This window comes from Gymnoscopelus braueri (assembly GCF_963280865.1).
Source record: "Gymnoscopelus braueri genome assembly, chromosome: 13".
NCBI classification, from domain to species: domain Eukaryota; kingdom Metazoa; phylum Chordata; class Actinopteri; order Myctophiformes; family Myctophidae; genus Gymnoscopelus; species Gymnoscopelus braueri.
The window spans coordinates 8,448,733-8,474,947 of record NC_137615.1 but is presented as its reverse complement, the minus strand read 5'-3'; the positions used below and the strand labels follow the sequence as shown (position 1 = coordinate 8,474,947).

The 26,215-nt window shown below is 39.8% G+C and overlaps 1 protein-coding gene across 1 annotated transcript; it reads right to left on the bottom strand.

Moving 5' to 3' along the window:
* Window positions 1-3,312: 3,312 nt before the first annotated feature.
* nup85 (nucleoporin 85) lies at window positions 3,313-25,477 on the bottom strand. The gene is made up of 20 exons (XM_080447135.1): window positions 25,309-25,477; window positions 24,070-24,154; window positions 23,155-23,311; window positions 22,880-22,950; window positions 21,506-21,549; window positions 21,185-21,254; window positions 20,422-20,543; window positions 19,376-19,510; window positions 17,806-17,928; window positions 16,848-16,979; window positions 15,522-15,628; window positions 13,533-13,616; window positions 12,857-12,922; window positions 11,991-12,142; window positions 11,773-11,890; window positions 10,056-10,156; window positions 8,869-9,020; window positions 6,377-6,478; window positions 3,935-4,214; window positions 3,313-3,420 (listed from the first exon to the last, which is right to left on the bottom strand). The coding sequence occupies exons 1-19, from the start codon at window positions 25,339-25,341 to the stop codon at window positions 4,116-4,118; spliced, it is 1,953 nt and encodes a 650-aa protein (XP_080303261.1). The 5' UTR covers window positions 25,342-25,477; the 3' UTR covers window positions 3,313-3,420; window positions 3,935-4,115.
* Between the last annotated feature and the right edge of the window lie 738 nt (window positions 25,478-26,215).

Below are 26,215 nucleotides of genomic sequence, written 5' to 3'. Positions count from 1 at the left end.
TATACCTTCAACCCCTACAGTAACAGAAGGGATCTTCATGTAGGGCTACCTACAGCTACCTACAGTATACTCATTCATTATTGTCCCATAACTATCGAATAAAAATATATTATTGTCCCCGCCATATTTTTTGTCTCTTTTATTGTTAAGAAGAACCGAAAATGAATTGGGGAAAAAGCTCTGTCTGTGCAGCATGAAATATGGAACTGCAAACACTTTCTGGGGAAGTGTCCAAGGCTGTCATGGATACTCAATTGTCAGAATCGATAAAAATAAATGTATGACAGTCTTGCTCCTTATGCAAAAAAAGATAGCCAGTTTACTTCTCTGATAATTAAATGACTGCATGAATGTTAAAAAAAAGTTTTGGATTATTTGTGATGCAATTGTGTGTACATACTATTTTGAAACATTAGCATCATTATGCAACAAAAAAAAAAGTAGCAGCAGATACTGTCTAGATGATCCAAAGGCTGTAGGTTCAAATCCTCCTGCATCTTTACTGTGAAGCATGTGTTGAAGACTAACATCCAGAAACTACACTTAAAAGCACTAAAAGAAACATGTGTAAATGTGTGGAGGTGCCGTAGGGCAGCGGACAGTTGGTGGACACCTCTGTGGTCTTTGGCAAATACCACACGGCGACCAGGGGCACAGGTTCAATTCCAACCCCTGCAAGCAAGGTCACAGGTTTGTCCAGTCTAGGGCACCGAAGCCAATACTCATCGATGTACAGGGTGGGTGGTGGAGCAGTGTTGCTCCCTGCTGTTTCCAGACAGTAAATTTGGGGTGTTATGGCACACAAAAAAAACACCCAGCTGAACTTTTATGTAACAAACCATACACACACACACACACACACACACACACACACCTTTGAACGGCGTGGTTGTGACGTCACTTGTGTATAGTTCATTTTACATTGATTGAAAGCAGCAGACTGGGATAAAATCACTGCAGGTTTATTGATACGGAAACTGTATGTGTGTGTGTGTGTGTGTGTGTGTGTGTGTGTGTGTGTGTGTGTGTGTGTGTGTGTGTGTTTGAAGCCAGCAGATTCAAATGGCGCGGGCCGGGGTGTGGGTGGGGGTGGCTGGGACATACCATTAGGGACATTTGGACTGCTCCACTCCTTGTGGAGGAAAGAAAAACAACTGTCAAACAAGTTACAACATAGATTCAATATTGATTCAATGTTGGCACTTCAATCATTAAATTCAACCATAATACAATGTTGATTCAAGTCCATTGTTTGGGGTGTGGCATTTAAACGGAAGAAATGTGAGTATATGTATGTGCAAAGGTGAACAAGGGTTGTTATATGTGCGTTGGTTTGTACTGTGTTTAACATTCATGTATAATGTCATTGCTCAACAGATACAGGTGGAGACGGGGCCTGTTCTGTGGTGTGTGTGTGTGTGTATAACCTGTTGAGAGGGAGGTTTTGCCTGTGTGACACCTGAGTATAAACTTAAGAGCAATATGGTAAGGTATTCCTTTTATTGGTTTGCCTATTGTAATGTACCTGTGACATTTTGTAGATGGCATTAGTGCATTTTATTATATTGTGTTGATGTTATACGATGTCATGCCATGTGCATATTATTAACTGACCAATGTGCTGCTCACAACACTTTTAACCATTTCTATAGATGCAAATAAATGAAAGTACCATTTTGTAAGCTTTTCTATAATAAAATACTTGCTATTTTTATAACCTACACTTTGGTCTGCCTTACATTTATTTAGCGGGGTAACAATTCAATGACCTCTTTTCAATATTAAAGGTTGATCCACCATCAATCTTCAACCTTAACCAAAAATCAAAAATTTTGACCATAATTCAACGTTGATTTAACAACTTTTGCTATGTGGGTCTGCAGATATCATATCATATGAGCTTAAAAGTTACCTTTAAGTCTCTATAGCACATAACACATGTCTGTGATTTCTAAACACAGGGTTCTTTGATACACAGTGATTAAGACATTTTTATCTGTTTAAGTATTATGTTGTCATAATAATGTTCCATGCCCCAGTAGCAGGAGAGATAAGTCAGTGCTTTGAAATCTTAAGGTTAGTGGTTCAAGGCCACTGTCTGTGGGACATATTTTCACTCAATTCTAACAATAAATTCAAAAAGGTTAAGTATGTCATCAATCAACTTGAGCTTCTATGTGTCTGTGGTACAAGTAATAGGTCAGGGGTTTATAAACTGAAGGTTGTAGGTTCAAAACTCAAATAAAACTCAAAAAAGTGACTCGATAAAAAACTGAAACTGACTCAAACAACATAAACTAAATGCTTAAATAAAAACTCTCAAATCTGACAAATAATGCAAAGAATAAATATATATATAAATGACAAACCTGATAAGAATGAAACTATAAACAAAAATGTCTATAAAACTACTACAAAAAAAATTAAATCCCTAAATAAAACAATATCTTTCTTTAATATGTAACTTTATTAAGCTCCTCCCTCTGGAGGTGGGCTCCCTCCATGCTCCTCCCTCTCCTAGCGGTATATTTAAGGTTAAAGGGAAAGGTGGCAAGACAAAAGACAAAAATCCACAGCAAACACCAACTTACTGATGATCAGGGGTCATTATGACAACTGTGATTTAGATTATTGTTTAAAACCACCTGTTGGAACATGTTTACACTGCACCCAGATTTACTTTTTCATCAAGATCAAACACAAGAGATGTTTAGTTTTAGCCTTTGTATAATGGCATTCAAATTCATTCCTATTTTTGTCATATCTAAGCAATATTTTACCTTAACAGTTTTAATCAATCAAAAGTAAATGCTGTTTAATCAAGTAGCCTACATTTGCTGTCGTCACTTTGGATTGTTACATTAAACAGTTTTTTGGGTTTTTTTACAATTTAGAGTAGCCAATGATTTATTTATTTTTGGCTTCTCATTATGGTATTATGACGACAGCTTCTTTGATTAGTTTAATAGTTTTTAATTGCTAAAGTACCACTGTACACTCATCATGCCATGCAGCAGATCATTGCTGTCGGGCAGAATCTTCGCACCTCCATATTTCAACTTCTTAATGTTTATTACGTAAATGAATGCCCTGAAAATAGCAGATCTACAAGCTCACAATGAGCTTGTAGATTTACCCAAGACCAAATCATCCCCCACCTACCTTTGCTTTAGTCTGGCGCCATCCGATGGTGGAGATCTGCAATGGTCTACATTAACTTAAAACTCTGCTCCGGTAGTACTTGGATTGGAACACGTGTGTACAGTATTGATTATAGATGTACTGTATCTGCTACATGGCAAATTATGTGTCTAAATGTGTTGCCGTGTGTACCGTAACGGTATGATGTATTCCCTGTTCCCTGCCTGACAAAAAAAAACATTACGTTTCTCTCAATGGATGTCTCTTTGTTGTCAGACACTCTACCTCAGAACAGTGGTGGAAAGTAACTAAGTACATTTACTCAAGTACTGTACTTAAGTACAATTTTGAGGTATTTGTACTTTACTTGAGTATTTCCAATTTCCAATACTTTTACTTGTACTCCACTACATCTCAGAGGCAAATATTGTACTTTTACTCCACTACAATTACTTGAAAACTTTAGTTACTAGTTACTTTTCAGATATAAATTATGATATTACGAAACATACATTAACCACTTTAGCCCTATTTTATACATAGGCTATTTGAAAATAGCGGATCTACAAGCTCACAACGCGTCGCTTTGCGACGCGTTGTGAGCTTGTAGATCGGCTATTTTCAAACATTTTTGTACTTTTACTTTTGGTACTTTAAGTACATTTTGATTCCAGTACTTCTGTACTTTTACTCAAGTAAATTTAGAATTCCGGACTTTTACTTGTAACAGAGTACTTCTACAGTGCAGTATTGATACTTTTACTTAAGTAAAACATTTGAGTACTTTTTCCACCACTGCCTCAGAAGACTGCACTTCAATGTACTTGTTGGGGAAATGTATAAATAATACATAAATCATGAGCTCAGAACACGAGAAGTGTTTTTTTTTATCAAAGAGCACATTTTTTTTTAATTTGTTAAGTTTTATATACAGTACAAAAACAAAGAAAACAATATAGTGGCTACGGCCACATTCAACAACAGGCCTCCACCGTCCCCTCTTTGACGATGGCCATGGCCAGGTTCCTGGCCAACGCCAGCCTCAGGAGTTCCACCTTGGTGATGTCTTCTTCCTGAAATGACACACAGAAACCTTGTATCTCCTTATTTAAACTTTGTGTGTTGTTTCTGTTTGCCTTTTTTTGTTTTTGTAAATTAATGCAATACTTCATCACACTACGATGTCGCACAAAATGGCAGATCTACAAGCTCACAACGCATGACAAAGCGACATGTTGAGAGGTCGTAGATCTGCTATTTTGTTTTGTACTTTTAACTCTTTCAATGCCATGCTTATTTATGGAATTTTGGTTTTGAGTGCCACAACCAAAATTAATTGTAAAAAAAAGTGCTCAGGAGCCGAGATACAGCCTTTTTCAGTAAAAAGTTAAACAAGAAGTGAATGGAGCAGCAAATCATCATATCTTGGGTTCTGAACATGTTTTTCAAAAAAAATAAAAATAAAAAATAAAAATAAATATTTTGGAGTTTTTTTCATGACGTATTTGACGTAGTGTGGCACACGGGGCGTCAGGCCTCATGACGTATTTGACGTATTGTGGCACTGAAAGAGTTTTTAACAGGCTTAAAATAAATGGAAAAAAACTAAAACTAAAATACAGTCTGCCTTGGCTGCTAAAAACGATTTAAGCAGTGACTATGATCAGCCTTCCACCACTGTGGATAATGGACATAGAGGTGTACATGGATTAAAGCAAAATAAAATCTCACGACCCCCTCCCCACACAATATGTACAATTATGATGTTTTAATAATATTGTTCCTGCTGTTACTAGTCTCGCGTAGCCAGACAACTATTCCAAAATCTCTGAATGCTATATAGAGTCTGGAACTACAGCTCCTGAATGCTATATAGAGTCTGGAACTACACCTCCTGAATGTTATATAGAGTCTGGAACTACACCTCCTGAATGTTATATAGAGTCTGGAACTACACCTCCTGAATGTTATATAGAGTCTGGACCTACACCTCCTGAATGTTATATAGAGTCTGGAACTACACCTCCTGAATGTTATATAGAGTCTGGAACTACACCTCCTGAATGTTATATAGAGTCTGGAACTACACCTCCTGAATGTTATATAGAGTCTGGAACTACACCTCCTGAATGTTATATAGAGTCTGGAACTACAGCTCCTGAATGCTATATAGAGTCTGGAACTACAGCTCCTGAATGCTATATAGAGTCTGGAACTACACCTCCTGAATGCTATATAGAGTCTGGAACTACACCTCCTGAATGCTATATAGAGTCTGGAACTACACCTCCTGAATGCTATATAGAGTCTGGAACTACACCTCCTGAATGCTATATAGAGTCTGGAACTACACCTCCTGAATGCTATATAGAGTCTGGAACTACACCTCCTGAATGTTATATAGAGTCTGGAACTACACCTCCTGAATGTTATATAGAGTCTGGAACTACACCTCCTGAATGCTATATAGAGTCTGGAACTACACCTCCTGAATGCTATATAGAGTCTGGACCTACACCTCCTGAATGCTATATAGAGTCTGGAACTACACCTCCCAAAATCCGAGAGAGGAAACTGGCACTTCCGTTCACGAAAATACATTTTATTCTTTAATTTCCATTTCTGCTAAGCAGCAAGCTAAATAGGCTTCACATCCGGTTTATATTCACATCATGATCAGAGCTTCCGAGTCCCAGACTGTATGCTAGACTGTATGTAACACACTATCCCGTTACATACAGTACCGCTACATACAGCCAACCAGGTGAAGAAATCGCAGATTGAGGCTTTAACCTTTGCTTTTATTCAAATATCAGAGACCATATAGGGCTTTATGGAAGATGCTTCTGAACATATTATTGCTAGTTTGACCACTTCAAATGCTCTAATCTCGCGATGCGACGCGTTGTGAAATCAAATAGCCTAGGTATAAAATAGGGCTAAAGTGGTTAATGTATGTTTGATAATATCATAATCTGAAAAGTAACTAGTAACTAAAGTTTTCAAATAATTGTAGTGGAGTAAAAGTACAATATTTGTCTCTGAGATGTAGTGGAGTAGGAGTAGAAGTAAAAGTATTGGAAATTGGAAATACTCAAGTAAAGTGCAAATACCTCAAAATTACAGTACTTAAGTAAATGTACTTAAGTTACTTTCCACCACTGGATGGAAGACATGCTGGCTTGAATGACTGAAATCAGTCGTGGCGACTGAGAACTCTAATGGATGGGTGTACCTGCACGGGTCCGTCTGGTCCGGGAGCGCTGGTCTGGAAGGAGGACGTCAACTCCTCCAGACAGAACATCAGCTCGTGGGTTTGTTCTGCTGAGAAGATCACCTGAAAAAGACCAAGAAACAACAATCAACGAGGTGCCACTAAAGAATTTATATCAAATACTATGTTGCTCTATAAAGCATTGAATAGTTTAGGGCCTAAATGGATTTATCATCTTTTGCGCTACATCATGAACCACCCAGACCTCTCAGGTCATCAAGGAAAGGTCTGTTTTTATGTCCCTGGAATCAGAACTAAACGTGGAGAAGCAGCGTTTAGTTTCTATTCACCACATATTGGGAACAAACTCCCAGAAAGCTGCAGGTCTGCTGCAACCCTTTGTTCTTTTACATAAAAGCTCAAAACCTGTCTGTTTCCTGCTGCCTTTCATTGACAATTTTCAATCATTCTTCTGCACTGTAATTTTACTTTTTATTTTTTATTGTAGTTTTTTCTTCTTTTTACGGAATTCAAATGTTTAATAATACATTTTATTGGTAATGCACTTTTCATTCACAAGGAATCTCAGAGTGCCACATGGTAAAACAACAGATGTGACTAAATAACAATGCAACACGAAAATGCCCTCTGAAACAATAACGTTTTCAGGCCTATTTTAAAAGAGTCCAGGGTCCGTGGTGCTCTCAGGTCAATAGGAAGGCTGTTCCATAGGCGCGGCGCTGCCGAGCGGAAGGCCCGGTCCCCCATAGTACGTAGATTTGTACCAGGGACATCGAGGAGGAATCTGCTCGTAGATCTGAGGGTGCGGGTGGAATTTTGTGGGGGCTTAATTAATTTCTGTAGGTAGGGAGGGGGCATGTCCATTTATGCAGTTGTGGGTGATTAGTAGGACCTTGTAGTCGATCCTGGCTGAGACGGGGAGCCAGTTCAGTGAAAATAGGATCGGTGTTATATGATCATTCTTAAACCATTGATACCTGGAACGCATCTGTGTCACTTTAGATGTCTTTGGCTATTCAAAAATAGCAGATATACAAGCTCATAGCGCGGCACCGAGTGCCGCGCTATGAGCTTGTAGATCTGCTATTTTTGAAAAATCGTGAAAAAATATTTTCCAGATTTTTTTCAAAAAACTGTTAGGATTTAGAAAACATTTTTAAGAATTGCCCCAGGTCTTAATGGGTTAAACAACTCTCATTAGGATCCTGGCAGCGCTGTTTTGGATGTATTGCAGCTTCTGAATACTTTTGCCAGGAATCCCAATGAAGAGTGCGTTGCAGTAGTCCAGTATAGAGGAGACAAAGGCATGGACAAGCTTCTCTGCATCTGACAGGGTTAGAAGGGGGCGGAGTTTGGAGATGTTTTTGAGATGATAGAATGCAGTTCTGGACAGATGTTTTATATGGTCATTGAAAGTCAGGTGAGGGTCGAATTTAACACCCAAATTTGTGACTGACGAGGAGAAGGGGATGACCTGACCGTCGAAGGTGAGATGAGATATGGGGCATGACCGGACCTTGATTCTATTACCTTAATAAACATTGTCATAAATACTATATGCTTCCAATCGCTAGTTTTAAAATTCTTCTTTCAGTCACCATGATATGCGTTTTGGTAAATTATGGTCCCATTTATTTTAAAATTGATTGAGTAGGGTTTGCTCTTGGAGGGGCGGGATGATTTGATAGACAAGCTACACAACCAATAGCATTCATTCCCCGCCCCCCGCTCTTGATTGACAAGCTACCCTAACCCAGCCAATAGCATTCATTTCCGGGTGCGTAGGATACGAAGCGATACAGAAAGACGGCGGATTTGAAATTGCTGAAAAATAGGCTTCATTTACTGTAGAGTCTGTAGACTCTATTGGCGTATAAACGCTGTTCATTCTTTTTACCGTCTATGATCCGAACCCACAACCTCTGCGGTGGTGGTGGGTAGCAGTGGTGGAAAGTAACTAAGTACATTTACTTAAGTACTGTACTTAAGTACAATTTTGAGGTATTTGTACTTTACTTGAGTATTTCCAATTTCCATTACTTTTACTTCTACTCCACTACATCTCAGAGGCAAATATTGTACTTTTACTCCACTACATTTACTTGAAAACTTTAGTTACTAGTTACTTTTCAGATATAAATTATGATATCACAAAACATACATTAACCACTTTAGCCCTATTTTATACCTATAGGCTATTTGAAAATAGCAGATCTACAAGCTCACAACGCGTCGCACCGCGACGCGTTGTGAGCTTGTAGATCGGCTATTTTCAAATATTTAGTACTTTTACTTTTGGTACTTTAAGTACATTTTGATGCCAATACTTTTGTACTTTTACTCAAGTACATTTTTTATTCTGGACTTTTACTTGTAACAGAGTATTTTTATATTGCAGTATTGGTACTTTTACTTAAGTAAAGAATTTGAGTACTTTTTCCACCACTGGTGGTGGGTAGGCACTTTACCATCCCGAGCGCTGACTGACTGACCTCTTTCTGCTCCATCAGAGGCATGGCGTCGGTCAGCAGGGTCCACCAGAAGCTGCGCGGGGCGATCTTGGCCGTCATGAGGGAGAGCAGGAGCTTGGCGGCCTCTGTGAAGCGCTTCTCTTCATACAGCTTGTGGAACTCGCGGTACTTCCCTGGAGGTTGGAAACGTGGATTAACCCATTGAGACCTGAAGCCGATTCTACGTGTCTCCTAAATCTCAACAGTTTTCTGAAAAACGTATGTTTCTATATCAGTGGTGCTCAATCTTTTTCATGTCAAGGACCCCCAAAATTATATGTATTTGGCCGCGGACCCCCATCAAAATATTTTGTTCCAGGGACCCCCCAGAAGCAACGATTTGAGTTAAAAATGTTCGCTTTAAAAATATATATATTCAAAGATTTGCACACATTTTCACGATTTTTCAAAAATAGCAGATCTACAAGCTCGTAGCGCGGCACTCGGTGCCGCGCTATGAGCTTGTATATCTGCTATTTTTGAATAGCCCAAAGTGTAAATTAATGCTTTTTAGCTCAAATCTAAAAATGCCAGTTTCAGGTCTTAATGGATTAAAGTTTTGTTTTACAGTCCAAAAGTGACAAAACAATGACATGAAAACGTTTTGAGAACCACTGCTTTAGGCATTAGAATGTTTCTTTGCTCTTCTACATACAGCCGACCCAGCTGAAGAAATCGCTAGATTGAGGCTTTATATAACTTGGTGTGAAATATCACACCAGTTGGGTTTTATGGAAGATGCTTCTGTGTATTCTATTGCTAGTTTGACCAATTCACATAAAAAAAAAGAAGGGGTTATGCCCGTTTTACAGTATACTCTGTGGTGTGCTGTGTCACGCACCAAAAATAGCCCATATACAGGCTCACAATGTGTGTGTGTGTGTGTGTGTGTGTGCGCACACACACGTGTCATGTGACGGCCCGACAGCGACTATACGGTCAAGTGTGTAGTGATTTAATGTCCCCTCAGCTGATGTGTTGATAAAATTAACCATGTGACAAACAGTCACAAGTTCACAAACTGCTGTTAATGGCTGGCCCTGTGTGTGTGTGTGTGTGTGTGTGTGTGTGTGTGTGTGTGTGTGTGTGTGTGTGTGTGTGTGTGTGTGTGTGTGTGTGTGTGTGTGTGTGTGAGAGAGAGAGAGAGAGAGAGAGAGAGAGAGTGTTACCCAGGAAAGTGAGTCTGTCGCTGAGCAGCATGGCTGGACCCAGGTTGTCAATCAGGTCCAGATCTGAAAAGGCCCCTCGTGCACAGTAGTCCTGCAAGAACCTAACACACACACACACACACACACACACACACACACACACGCACACACATTTTAACAACGTATTCATGTCCACATAAAGGAGAGCATTCGAGGACACAAATGTTAAAAGTTACAGTTAAGGTTACATGTTTTACTATGAACAAAACCATGGCATATGTCTTCATGATACTGTAAGCATGTCACTCAGTGCTCTATGGCAGTGGTTTTCAACCTTTTTCATTCCAAGGACCCCTAAATTGATATACATTTGGCCGCGGACCCCCAATTGAAAATGTCTTGTGCCAGGAACCCCCAGAAGCAAAGATATCAGTTAATTTTAGCTTTAAAAAATAAAAATATTCAAAAGATATACACACTTTTTCAAGATTTTTCTTAGCCAAAGCTAAGTGGTTAAAATGATTGTGACGCTATGTTTACTCATTTTGCTGGGGACCCCCTGGTACTCCCTCGAGGACCACTGGTGGTCCCCGGACCACTGGTTGAAAACCAGTGCTCTATGGGTATAAGTAGGAGCGTCTCCACCATTATGCCAATTATAGCAGAGACAGCACAGTACTTTGCCAGGCTTTTTGACTAACACACACACACACACACACACACACACACACACACAGTATTACTATACTTATGCCTTTCTTTAGCCATTTGTAACCCTAAATCTAAAGCCTGAGTCATATCTTGAGTGTCAGTGTTGCACACCGAAAATAACCGATCTAGGTTGGCTATTTTCGGTATGCAACACTGATGCACAACAAGTATAAAGAATAAATCAGACATGACTCTAAAACCTAACCTCTAAATGCCTAATCCTGACCTCAACCCCATCCTGAATCTTTCCCTAAATCCTTAAATCAAGAGGAGGCCTGATCTAAACCCATCTGTGTCACTTTTTGATTTGAGCTAAAAAAGCATTATTTTACACTTTGGCTATTTAAAAATAGCACATCTACAAGCTCGTAGCGCTGCACCGAGTGCCGCGCTACGAGCTTGTAGATGTGCTATTTTTGAAAAACCTTGAAAATGTGTGCAAATCTTTGAATATATATTGTTTTAAAGAGAACATTTTTAACTCGAATCTTTGCTTCTGGGGGTCCCTGGAACAAAATATTTTGAGATGGGTGTCCGCGTTCAAATAAATATCATTTTGGGGGTCCTTGACATGAAAAAGATTGAGCACCACTGATATAGAAACATACGTTTTTTTTATTTTAATTCTGTTGGGATTTAGGAGACATGTAGAATCGGCTTCAGGTCTTAATGGGTTAAACAAATCAGGAATGTGGTCCTCATGAAATGTCATTATGAGGAACACAAGCCGGGATTAACCCATTGATACCTGGAACGCATCTGTGTCACTTTAGATTTCTTTAGGCTATTCAAAAATAGCAGATATACAAGCTCATAGCGCGGCACCGAGTGCCGCGCTATGAACTTGTAGATCTGCTATTTTTGAAAAATTGGGGTTTTTTTTCAAAATCTTTTTAGGATTTAGAAGACATTTCTAGAATATTCTCAGGTCTTAAAGGGTTAATTTAATCCAATGCTGACTTGGGGACACTGATATGCATCACACTGAAAAGAACGACATTGATGACAGCTGTGTCATTGTACGGACCTCTCTGATATGAGGGTGGCGAAGGCAGCGTCCTTGGCTCTGATGGTCCAGGACAGAGCTGACCCCAGACGGCTGTTCCTCAAGGCTCGCTTGGCCATGATCTTACAGATGCTCCTCACTGGGGAAACCACGTGACAAAACATACAACTGTCAACGCTCAAGTGTAGATATAGGAGAGAGCAAAGAGAGAAAGAGAGAGACAGAGACAGATACCCTACCCTGTTCAGACATCTGTCTCTGTTCACAGATGCGGAGCACCTTGAGGGCCTTGCGCTCCGTGTCCAGAGGAACTCGCTCAATCTGCAGCTCCAGGTAAACACGACCAAACTCTGGACAATGGTCAAAGTAGTCCACCGCCAGCTGCCACAGACTGCACATGGAAGAGCCGCACACACACACACACACACTTAACCACATGTACCCTTTTCCCTAGCATCCCAGCAGCATTAACAGTCTAGCATTGTGTGGAAGCCTAATAATCAGGGATGGGTATGTTAGGATTTGATCGATTCCCCTTTTCAGTTCTGAATTTAGAGAAAAAAAAATAATAATACAAGGTCAAACATTTATACTCATAAAATTACTCTGGCCGAGGGAAATCATTTTTGGAGGAGCACAGGCTATTATCCATATCCGCTCTAGACCAAATCAGACAACTGCGTAACGCATTGATCCCAGTCTAGTATTTACTATTAACCCATTAAGACCTGCGGCGATTCTTACATTTTTTTTCTAAATCCTAACAGTTTTAAAAAAAAATATATATATATATATTCAAGATTTTTCAAAAATATCAGATCTACAAGCTCATAGCTAGCTCTATGAGCTTGTATATCTGCTATTTTTGAATAGCCAAAGAAATCTAAAGTGACACAGATGCGTTCCAGGTCTTAATGGGTTAATTGTACAAACTGCGTATGATAATGAACAGCTATTAGTGCGTTTAGTAACCGATAAGCTAGTTATTTTTATGGGTACCGGCCGGTCCACTTTGGATTAGGTTCCGACTTGGAACTGAATTTCAGTACCCTACCCTACTAATAATAACACATAAATATGATATATGGCGGCAGGACAGTCTCACCTGTGATGAGTGAACAGACCAGATGCATACTCCAGAAGGAGAAACTCTCTCAGGTTGGATCCAAAGCTGAACACAAAACAAAACTTCATGCCACAAGATATCATGGTGTCTTTGCATTGGTCATAGTTTGATGTGATTGTGAATTAGGGCTGTCAAACGAATATTCGATATTCAAATATTATTCGAATATTGGGAAAATATGTATATTCAAATATGAAAATTTATATTCTAATAAAAAAAAATGTATATATATTTTTAATATATAAATACAATGTATGTTTATTTGACAGGGACAATGCAAAAAACAATGTATGAAGTTACAAAAACAAACAAAAGATATGTTTTATTGGATCCGAGCACTCGATACATTGTTTTTTGTACTGTTTGTCAAAAAAAGAATACAAAATATTTTTGAAAAAAAGAAAAAAAAATATATATATATATTTTTATAATAAAAATATTCGAATACATTCGAATATCTGCAAATTTTTAAGGCCAATATTTGAATATCATTTCTGAGGAAAGTTGATAGCCCTATCGTGAATACACATAGTTTGTCGTCAACACACATAGTTTGATGTTAATACACATAGGTTTATGGTTTATATGAATACAATACACATAGTTGTATGTGAAGTGTTATATGAGTAGACGTGGTTTAGAAGACAGCTCTTACTGTAGATTGTGTGACTGCAGCAGATTGCAGTGATCCAGTAGATCCGTCAGATGAGCCACAAACCACCAGTTGTTCAGAGCGATACTGTAAACCAACAGACAACAGAAATATTATTGTTGTTGTCAAGACAAAGTGACTATTACAACTGTAAACCACTAGGGGTGTCACGATACGCCTAATCCACGATTCGATTCGACTTTCGATATTAAGGTCACGATTCGATTCGATTTTCGATACGATACATTTTTTTTAAACGTCCTTTTTTTCAGCTTTGAGGGCTATATGATTATTAATTTAGGCTATTGTCTTGATTTGTAAAGAAAAACACATGTTTCTCAATAAGTCCCTTTTTATTTGAATAATATCAAATTAGAATGAGAATAACAAAAAGGGTTTTATGCCCTTACAACAACTGTCATTTTCAGATTCTTCTTTAAGATGAGTTAACAACAAGAAGCTCTATAACAAAATAAAATCTAAATACAAAGTTGAACAAAAAAGGATCCAAAGACAACTGTTATTTGGCTACATGTTCTTAAACATCTTAAAGTATGTTCACATTGTTTGAACAGGTAAGAGCTTTAACAAACAAGAAATGTGAATAATAAGCTAAGCCAGGGGTCTTCAACAGGTTTTTTTTAATTTTTTTACCTTAACCCCATCCCTTTTCTGAGGTGAACTTTAGCCAAAAATAGCAGATCTACAAGCTCACAACGCCTCGCGCTGTGAGGCATTGTGAGCTTGTAGATCGGCGATGTTTGGCCGAGAGGTATAGGTGTAGAGGGGAAAAAGAAGACGGAGAAACTATCAATGTGGAGCATAATCGACAAACGGTAGCCGTTTTGTCAACAACGCATCGGGTGCCCTCATAATTCACTGGGAAGCCAAAATATAGCCACACTTTTGACTTAAAGGAAGCGGGAGGGTTTTCCAATTCTTCCGTTTGTGTATCATCATTACCATCACTGGCTTCAGAAGTGGCCATGGTGAAATGTAAAGTAGTAGTACAGACGCGACGCAACGCTACAGCGGTCTCTCTCTCTCTACTCCAAACTCCTCTGTGTGTGGTGTGTGTGGGGGTTGGTCGTGTCGTCTTTTTTTTCTCCCCCGTCGTAAGCACGCATGCGCGATGCACGGAAAAACACAACAGCTGCTCGCAGCATGGCTTCACCCGGACGTGCAATCGGATGTGCGCATGCGTGGGAGTATTTTTTTTTAATTAACCCTTGAATCGCGATACGGCTTTTGATTTCGATACACTGTATCGAACGTCATTTTCGGTTCGATCTCGATACGTATCGAGTATCGTGACACCCCTATAAACCACATACGGCCCATTCAAACCGGGAATCTTAAAGCGACATTTTAAGATTTGTTTGGGCAATTCCAAAAAAAGCAGATGCCACGCTATGAGCTTGTAGATCTGCAATTTTTTTGAAAATTCATGGAAAAGTACTCATCATTTGTAACTCAAATCTTTGCTTCTGGGGGGGGGGGGGGGGGGGGGGTCCCTGGAACAGAATATTTTACCAATGTTCGCTATAAAAAATATTTAGTGCCACGCTATGAGCTTGTAGATCTGCCATTTTTGAATAGCCAAAGAAATCTTAAAATGATACAGATGCGTTCCCGGATTGAAAAAGGTTAAAGGAGCACTTTAGCACATTTTCAGATTGGTCCTTACTAGCTTACTTACCTCACAGACGGCACCGTTTGTGTACTACTCACTCTGTGTCTCATTGGTGGGCTGTGGACAGTTCAATAACCTGCATACCAGTGAATGACATCATCCAAGCTAATAGAAACTACAGCCTTTTCTCTTCCCGGAAAGTTAGCATATTATGCTGAAACAAGATATAATTGAAACTGTCCACAGCCCTCCTCTGAGACGCAGAGCAGACAGAAATGGTGCCAGCTTATAAAGAGCATTAGTGAGGTCCAATTGAGTGTGTGTGTGCGTCTGTCTGTGAGTGCGTGCGTGTGTGTTACCTGCAGTCTTTGATGACCTGGTGGATGTCAAACTCAAAAGCTCCCAATAGAATGCTGTCCAGAGGCTCTGGGACGCTCCTCGAGTCCAGGAACATGGTCATGCATGACTGGAACACACACACACACACACACACACACACACACACACACACACACACACACACACACACACACACACACACATATATATATTTAAAGATTTGCACAAATGTTCATGATTTTTCTAAAAATAGCAGATCTACAAGCTCATAGCGCGGCACTCGGTGCCGCGCTATGAGCTTGTAGATCTGCTATTTTAGTAGCCAAATAAATCTAAAAATGACACAGATACTTTCCTGGTCTAAATGTTTTTTTTTAAAGCCATTTAAGCTATAACTAGGCTAAGTTTGACCTTAGTGTGAGGTGGTGCAACTGGGTCCAGGTACCTAGCGATTTCCGCCCCTAGTGCCCATATATGGAGACTATTCTGGCGCATTGGACAGTTATATGACCGATGATGTCACACGCTCCGACATCGCTCTGTGACATCACACGCTCAAAGGAGGTTACCGGCCGCCTGACTGAACGACTTGAAGCGTGGCGTGTGAGCCTGAGGACCCGAGGGAGTGATGCGTCGAGTGGGAAGTCGGTTCGGGTCAGAAAAATAATATCGATAAATCTGCAAATAAATACATGAATAAAATCCAATAAATGGAGAACCCTGATGTCATCAATATGACATCATAGTACTGATGTCACAGACTGGCTTGGACTTATTTGGGGCATGCTTCAACATGGAACTCCATATATGGGCATAAAAAGGGACACATACAGACGTACATACTTAGCTATCTAATATGACGCTACCTGTGCTTATTAGCCCATTAAGACCTGGAACTGTGTCATTTTTAGATTTGAGCTAAAAAGCATTATTTTACACTTTAGGCTATTCAAAAATAGCAGATATACAAGCTCATAGCGCGGCACCGAGTGCCGCGCTACGAGCTTGTAGATCTGCTATTTTTGAGAAATCGTGAAAATGTTTGCAAATCTTTGAATATATATACTTTTAAAGCGAACATTTTAACTCAAATCTTAGCTTCTGGGGGGTCCCTGGAACAAAATATTTTGATGGGGGTCCGCGGCCAAATACATATCATTTTGGGGGTCCTTGACATGAAAAAGATTGAGCACCACTGATATAGAAACATACGTTTTTCAGAAAACTGTTGAGATTTAGGAGACATGTAGAATCGGCTTCAGGTCTCAATGGGTTAGGGCAGTTCAGTGGGTTTGACAGTAGGCTGACAGTACTGTATCGTGACAGTAGGGGGCGGTATCTCTTACCTGTGCGTAGTAGTGCAGTTCCGTGGGTTTAACGGTCGGGTGGCAGTATAATAGTCTGGTGATCAGGAAGTGGTACCAGGTACTCAGCAGCTCCTTGTGGTCCAGCATGGTGTCTTCATCACCCACCAGGATCTACACAAGAGACACAGAAGGAGAAAAAAAATGGAAGTCATATTGTTTAACCCATTAACTCATTCAGTGCCACTGGCCAAAATTCATTGTAAAAAAAAAACATTCAGTGCCACAGCCAAAATTCATTGTAAAAAAAAAGTGCTTAGGAGCCGAGATACAGCCTTTTTCAGTAAGAAGTTAAACAAGAAGTGAATGGAGCAGAACATTTTCAAATCATCATATCTTGGGTTCTGAACATTTTTCAATTTTTTTTTTTTTTTTTGGGGACGTATTTTACGTCCAGTGGCACTAAATGAGTTAAGACCAGGAACGCATCTGAGTAACCACTTTTACCATTATCTTATACTTGGGCTATTCAAATCTTTGCTTCTGGAGGGTCCCTGGAACAACGTATTTTGAGATGGGGGTCCACGGCCAAATACTTATTTACACATTTTGGGTGGCCCTTGACATGAAAAAGTTTGAGAACCATTGATTATAGCAACAGAAGTTTTTTCAAAAAGACTTGTAGAATCCCCCAGAAGCAAAGATTTGACTTACAAATGTTCCCTTTAAAAAAATATATATTCAAAGATTTGCACAAATATTCATGATTAAAAAAATAATAACGCAGATCTACAAGCTCATAGTGCCGTCTACAAGCTCATAATTGTATATCTGCTATTTTTGAATAGCCAAACTATAAGATAATGGTTAAAGTGGTTAAAATCTAAAATGACAGATGCTTTTAAAAACACGGTGGGAAGCACGGCGCCATAAAGAATGCTGCTGCACAGTCCTAGCCGAAGGATATTTTTTGAAAAAGCAACAGCATACGTATACTGACCTTACAGATGACCTCTAGGTGAGGGTTGCTGCTGAAGGAGTTGTCCTGCAGACAGCGGTCCACCTCTTCATGCCATTGTCTCCACTTCACATCAAAGTCTGTCAGCGTCTGGCTGCCAGCAGGCTGGATGGACCATCAGCACACCATAATGATTAATGACGTTTTGTGGGGGAGGGGGGGGTTTCTTCTTCACCATTTGAACCCCAGCGTACCCTATTCTGGACTCATAATTTAATTAAAACCGGTAGTAGACCGGTGTTATCCAGTTGCCATGTTGGGCAACTGGATTAAATCTGTGTCGCACTGTACCACTTCTAATGAAAACAATTTTAGAATTGTATGCTGCTCATAAACCTCTTCATCTCATTGTGTTTATGATTTGTTTATGATATGTGCCATTTGAACAGTAGATCGTCAAACGTTACATTGTTCTCTCTGTACTCTACTCATGTGTTTTTCTTTCTTTTTCCTTTATTTATTCAGCAAAGCTCTCTTTTTCCAAGGACGCCCTGATAACAGCATATAAAACACATACATAATGAAGAACAATAGCAAACATTTGAATCACATTACAACGTCACAGATGCAAATAAATATAGTGTTACATGAAACAGGTGCAGTTACTATGTAGTGTGTCCTCAAGAAGCACCCTAAATGTCTCTATTTGAGACCAATCGCACCAGTTTCAGAGAGTCCTGAAGTTTGTTCCATTTGTGTGGAGCATAATAAAATGAAGGCAGTCTTTCCTTGTTCACTGCTCTTACGTGGACTGGTATATCTAATGTGTGTTTGTGAACGTGTTGAATGTCCAGTAACCTTTGGTTCTAAAAGTGAGGATAGGTACAAAGGAAGCTTACCACACAAGGCCTTATAAATAATTAACATACGATGTTGCTCTCTACGAACTGCGAGAGATGGCCAACCCACTTTATCATATAAAATACATTGATGGGTGTGATATCATCGCCAGTAATAAAACGTAGGGCACTGTGGTAGACTGCTTCAATGAGCAGTGGTTCTCAAACTTTTTCATGTCAAGGACCCCTAAATTGACACTTATTAGCCCGCAGACCCCCATTTGAAAAGATAAGCCAGGGACCCCCATAAGAGAAGATTTTTACGGCTCTAGCAGTGATTCTCAATCATTGTAATTTAAGGACCCCCCCTCAGTTTGACATGCATTAGGCTACGGACCCCCATTTAATGGTATTTCTATCTCTGGGACCCCAATTCATATTGTAAAATCAATGTTAATTCAACTCTGAGAGTGTACAAATGGAACCAAATGGACCTGTTAGGGTCCATTTGGTTCCATTTGTACACTCTCAGAGATACAGACCCATAAGGGTCCATTTGGTTCCTATACATCATTTAGCTGGGGACCCCCTGGTATCCCCTCAAGTACCCCTGGGGGTCCCCGGACCCCACTTTGAGAACCAACGGACTAGAGTTCATGTCTGCTCTACGTATTCTGCTCACACTTGCAAGTCACTCTGGATTAAGAGCATCTGCTAAATGCCTGAATTGTACATTGTCTACATGATGATAATAACAGTGTTTCTTGCATTACGTTGTAAGTGGGCATCTTGCTGAGCAGGTTGTCCATCAGTTTGAACATCTTCCTGGACGCAGGCTGGAGGCTGGCCTGTTTGACCAGCATCTGACGCGTCTCCTCCAGCTTACCCTGCAGCACGTAGCTCAACACCTGCAACACAAAAACATACAAGCCATGGATGAGAGTTCAATTACAACATCATGCTGCAATTAAAGCAGTGGTGTGGAAAGTACTCACATCTTTTTACTTAAGTAAAAGTATCAATATTGCAATATAGAAAATGCTCTGTTAGAAGTAAAAGTACAGAATTCAAAATGTACTTGCGTAAAAAAAGTATTGGCATCAAAATGTACTTAAATTTTTTGCAGAATGTCCCATTTCACGTTTTCAAATGTATACATTTCTTTTGAAAATAGCAGAGCTAAAAGCCTAAATCTCTCTCCTGATAGTATGAAATTCATATCTTGACCTGAAAAAGTATTGTCTGTTTACTAAAGAGCTGGGGAGTCAAGCAGACCCCCTTTACTGAGCAAACACTGTATAGCAATGATATCACAATATAGAGATATTTATTTAACACTTACTTTAACAAAACAATATCACTTACAGCCCCTTTAATGTCAACAGGAATACAACAAACATCAAATAAGGCTTCCAATCTCCTGAGCCACTGCTGCCGTGTGTGGAAAGAGGTGTGTGTATTTGTGTGTGTGTGTGTGTGTGTGTGTGTGTGTGTGTGTGTGTGTGTGTGTGTGTGTGTGTGTGTGTGGGGGAGAGTGCATGTGTGTGTGGAAAGATGTGTGTGTGTGTGTGTGTGTGGGAGAGTGCGTGTGTGTGCAAGCCGTGCATGCAGTAGGTTTGTGCGCTTGTGCGTACAACGTGAGTGCAGTAGGTAGGTGTGTGTGTGTGTGCCGTTGGTAGGTTTGTGTGCATGTGTGTGTGTATTTGCGTGCAGTAGTTCTATTTCGTCCCTGCTAACCGCCAGAGGCGGTCATTCGGGACTCATAGAACCATAGTTACATACGTAACTATCGGTTTGTGGTGTTAATATTACAACGTACCACGTCCCAGTAGTTGTGGTGTTCAGCAGGGCTCTCGCTCTGCAGAACCTCACTGGCTTTCTCCTCCACATCGGCCTTGTGCAGCCTCACCCAGTCCAGCAGGTGGAGCAACAGAGAGCCCGCTGATGGCGCGCGCACACGCGCACACACACACACACACACACACACACACACCAAAATATTCAAAATATTTCAAAGAAACAAGATCTACAAGTGACTGTGTCACAATGAGCTGTAGATCAGTTCTCTCTTCAAGTGACAGCATCACACAGTCACTATGTTAGAATACATTTGGATTTATTCCTGCTTGAATGTGGTTCATCAAATGGATTCAAACCTGTGGTGTAAAGTAACTTAAGTACATGTACTCAAGTGCTGTACTTAAGTACAATTTTGAGGTATTTTTACTTTACTGGAAGTTCAGTACTTTTACTTAAGCGACGCGTTGTGAGCTTGTAGATCTGCTATTCTTAAAGATTTTTTATACATTTTAAACATTTGAAAACTTGTGAATTTCTGCATAATGAGTACTTTTACTTTTGGTACTTTAAGTACATTTAGATACCATTACTTTTGTACTTTTACTCAAGTAAATGTTTAATTCCGGACTTTTACTTGTAACGGAGTAATTCTATATTGCAGTATCGATACTTTTACTTCAGTACTTTTTCCACCACTGACTCAAACTAAGACGAAGGTGATCAAAACGAACACACGTGTGAAACGGAGGTCCTGAGAACTACACAGAAGGCCGGACTGTTACCTGGAGCAGCGTCAATGAACAGCACTTCACACAGATTCCAGATCAGCTCTATGGCCATCAGAATGGACACCTGGGCATGACAAACCAGAGTGACAATGGTAACCCTAAAACATCTCCTCTAAATGTGCAGTATTTACTCTGCATACACAATGCATACAGCATTTGATAAGATACATATCTTACCAAATGAAAAATGTACGCTTGTATAATAGAGAGGTATTGCCATAATCCTTAGAAACTGAATTTGAATGCAAGGGTGTGAATGTCTGAATATCGTATTTTGCGTGCATGCATGCACTGTAAATACTGCAACATCCATACCTGATTCCCGTACTTGTTGGCCAGTTCTGCGTCTTGTGTTGAAACTAGAGTAAAAGAGATAAAATACATATTTCAAGTTCAACTCATCCAATAAATGCATAAAAGACTAAAAGAATAATGTACTGTATGTCACCAGAACAGATCAAATCTGTATATGCATAAGACAAATATGCGTCAAATCAAATATGTGACTATAGCAGATCGAACCGTGTACAATACATGCATAAGACTCAAATATGTGACTCTAAAAGGCGGCTTTCCATATGCATGCCCTCACCCAGTGGTGTGTTCTAGATTTTTTTGGAGGGTATACTATGATTATTCCCTGCCTCCCACACACACGGCATGCGCACATGCGCACGTCTATAATTAATTAAATGTAAAAATGTTGCACGTGGCCCACAAAATTAATTAAATGTAAAAATGTTGCACGCGCGCTTGGCCCACACGCAATATGCGTTGTACTGATTTTCTAGTGTTTCTGATGTTCACCTGAACTCAACCACTTCCGAGCTGCTTTTAGCCTTAGATGCATTTTCAATGCAAAGCCAGGATTATTACCATGTAGAGCGCAAGGATTGTTATAAATAGATGCTGATTAGGCTTATCAGGTATAATAGCAGTGTTAACAGCAAGCATTCATGTATCTATTACAGAATAGTATTAACTTGGCATTGAAGACACAAACAAGCCGGGGCTGCAGCAGCCCAACTCTTAAACAGATCGCTTTGAAAGAACTGCTTCTTTTTTGGCGGTGGTCGTGGTCCCATCTTCGTTTCCAAGAGTCAGGAGCAGACTGAACTAAAACCAACATTTTATTGCCTTTATGCTGTGCTATGACGCGCATACGCGAATACTAATGAAGTACTCTAATCACTGCCTGATTAGAGTACTTCATTAGTATTCGCGTCGTTTGAGTTAATGTGTGAATTCCGTCGCAGCCATTACTTATCACCTCAAGAACAATAGCTACACACATGATAAGCCATTATAGTGTATTATAAATAGCATAGTTGTAATACATTATAATTTATATTGTATTATAATCACAGTTATAAGGATCCATTTGCCCGAACCAAATGGTTCACCCGCACGTGCACATGCGATTTGCATTTCTATACAGGACAGTTGGCCACTCATTTACATTACATTGTTAGACAAAAAGCAATGACCTCCATCTATGTTTACATTACAAATGAGTGTCAATGGCCTGAGTCTGCTACTCATACCTGTGGATTTGAGAGGGGGTACTTTTGTGTAATGGAAACGGAAGATATTTTGATGCGGTGTGGTGTGGTGTGGTGTGGTGTGGTGTGGTGTGGTGTGGTGTGGTGTGGTGCTTAAGCTGCAATGTAAAGGGGGCAAACAGTGTACCTGCAATCTGCTGTAGCTCCTCCATGCAGGCTCGTATGACAGACCTGTAGTTCTTACTGATACTGACAAATCTGAGAAATTAAGAGATATACAGTACATACATGTATTTATTTATGCGTCTGCTTCAGACAATATTGTTTTAATGTGATTTATGTCATACCAAAAGCAGAGAATCATGACTATATTCATGATTCATGACTATTTTTGGTTTAAATCGATTCATTTGATTAAAATGTTGCAGTCCTAATCGTGACCATGTGGACTGTGGATCTTACTGGGGCTTCTTGTTCTTGCTGGGCAGGTCCTCTCGGATGGTCTGCAGCCCAACGAAGATGAGATGGGATTCGTTGAAGAGTTTGCGTAAAATGGGGGAGTAAATGTCCTCATCCTTCCTCACCTCATGAATCAACGGGCTGCCTGACCCCGTTGCACCTGAGAGGGGAAGAATGGAACGCTTTAGGAAACACGTTATGCATGCGTAGTATTCCATACATTGACTGCATGCATTCCACACACTGCCACAGAACACTCAATGCAATTCTAAATTGTGGCGTGCCGTGTTTTCTGCTTTTTTTCCAGACACTTTGGTTTGTTGTGGTTTGTGTTGTGAAGCACTTTGTAAGCTTGTTTTTGAAAATTGCTATTGAAATAAAGTGTATTATTATTAATCATTTATTACTGTGGTGTGGAGATATTCTGCATCCATAATAAAATATTGGCACTTTGGCTACCAGCGTGTGCAGCCACCTTTTATGTCTCTTGAAGACTAGTGACTAGTCATGTAGAGTCAGCTCTTGTCATCTGGTTTTACATCCATTTAAAAGTTCAGGGAGAAAACCTGTATTTAGTGTCATATCTCCACTATTGCGAGTAGAATCACCCCGCACCAACCACAACACATCAGTCAATTTGTGCGTTCCATGCATAATGTGCTCATTATTAATGAAGGAAGTTTACATGTGGGAGATCAGGGTTCAATTCCAGCCGGGGCCGAGTCAAACCAAAGATTTACAAAACAAATAGTACCCAATACCTCCCTCCTTGGCACTCAGCATCAAGGATTGGATGGGGGGGAGGGCATAAGTCCCTGCCAGTGTTGATTTCGTCGACTAAAACTATGACGAAAAATGTTGGACGGACACACAGAGACAGAAGCTCATCTCATCTGATGTAGATTCATCTGCACTCACCTGATGCTTTGAACAGGGTGTCATAAACCAGGATGTCTCCAGGGCCCCAGACGAACCCTAAGTGCTGCCTGGCGTCAGGAATGAGCTGGATGGAAATAACACACCGTATGATTCATTAGGCCTGTCACAATATTACATAATTGCCTCATCGCAATTATTTGAGATTTCCCATAAAGTCAATTAGCGGTTTAGGATTCCTGGTTTTCAGTTCACCCAGGCGGGCCTGGGTTCGACTCTCGGTATGGGAACCTGATTTACTCGATTTATTGAATAGACAGACAGGACCACAATGGAAACAAGCCCTTCTTAGGGCTTTTTGTTTTATCCTTTTAGCATCATTGATGTATAATCATACCACTGTACCATTTGCAATATGTTAACAAAGTATTCAATAAAATAATATATTTTCAATACAATATATAGCTTGTTTCCATTGTGGTCCTGTGTATTCAATTAATCGAGACATTTATAGACATGCATAATATACAGTAATATACAAGACATAATCAACATTAGTAATAAACGTATATGTACAGTAACTAGACAGATCACAGCATAGGTGGGTACTAATGAGTTGCATTTACTCATTTACATTTTTTTTTTGTGCAAAATTAGTTAATATAGCTTCACAATCACTTCAACCATATGTTATACTTTGCCTATTCAAAAATAGCAGATCTACAAGCTCATAGCTATGAGCGTGTAAATCTGCTATTTAAAAAGCAAATCGTGAACATATTTTGTGCAAATCTTTAGATACATATATATTTTTAAAGCGAACATTAGTAACTCAAATCTTTGCTTCTGGGGGTCCCTAGAACAAAACATTTTGAGATGGGGGTCCGAGGCCAAATACATATCATTATGGGGGTCCACTCCTTGACATGAAAAGGGTTGAAAACCATTGTACAAAGAGTCATTATTAAAGTCACAATACTTTGCTTGAGGAGATCAGTTTTTGTCAATTCAGCCTACCTCTCTCAGCTCAATGTTAACTGGAATAATGATGGAATGTTTATGAAATCCAACTGAACGTCAAAGTGCTTAAATGTTTTTTGCATATCTTTGAATATTTATATTTTTTTAAAGCGAACATTTTTAACTCAAATCTTTGCTTCTGGGGGTCCCTGACACAGAACATTTTCAGATGGGGGTCCGCGGCCAAATGTTTATCAATTTAGGGGTCCTTTGCATGAAAAAGGTTGAAAAGCACTGTTATTGTTATAGTGAGTTACTCACAGTAGTTGGGGGCTCCACGTCCACCTCCTCCATAACTGAACGTGTCAAATGTGTGTTTTAATACCGATGCAGAACAATAACCATTAGATGTATGTTTTAGTACCGATAGACAACAATAAACGTGTCAAAACACAACAATATAAACTACAGTGAGCGCGACACCCGCGCCTCAATCTTTCAGTCGATGAAGGACCCCTCTCCGGCGCATGTGCTATGAGGTCATGGCCAGTCAGGACTGCCCGCCGCATGTGCCTGAATAGAAACGGACCTGAAGCTGGTCTAATTTTGTCCAAGATTGTTTGCATTTAATGTTTCAGTTTGACACGTTAAGATGTACATGCTTTTTTTAAATAAATTATACTGTCTAAATACGTGGCCATGCCCATGCATGTGTAAGCCACTGGTTCTCAAAGTGGGGTCCGGAGACCCCCCAGGGGGTCGTTGGGGGGGTGCCAGGGGGTCCTCATGTAAAATGAGGAACAGTTTATTTTAAAATGCCATAAATGTATTAAAAAAATAGCAGATCTACAAGCTCACAATGCATTGTGACGCACAGTGAGCTTGTAGATCTATTATTTTTTAAATAATCTTGAGAAATCTTCTTTTGCGGCGGTCCGTGGCACAAAATATTTTCAGATGGGGGTCCGCGGGGCAAATAAGTGTATTAATTTGTGGGTCCTTTGACATGAAAATGTTGGAGAATCACCATAGTTAAACAGTGTGGTTGTTACATGTTAATAAAAACAAGATGGCCACTGGAACGCCTCTTGTACAGAAAGAAAGGAGAAGCTGTTTTGTGTCCCAGTCCCCTGAAGTAGAGCTAAATAAACCATTATTTATCTATATTATAATGTTATATTCCATATTTAGTTCACTACAGTGCAGGGACATGTTTTTAAAGTATAAA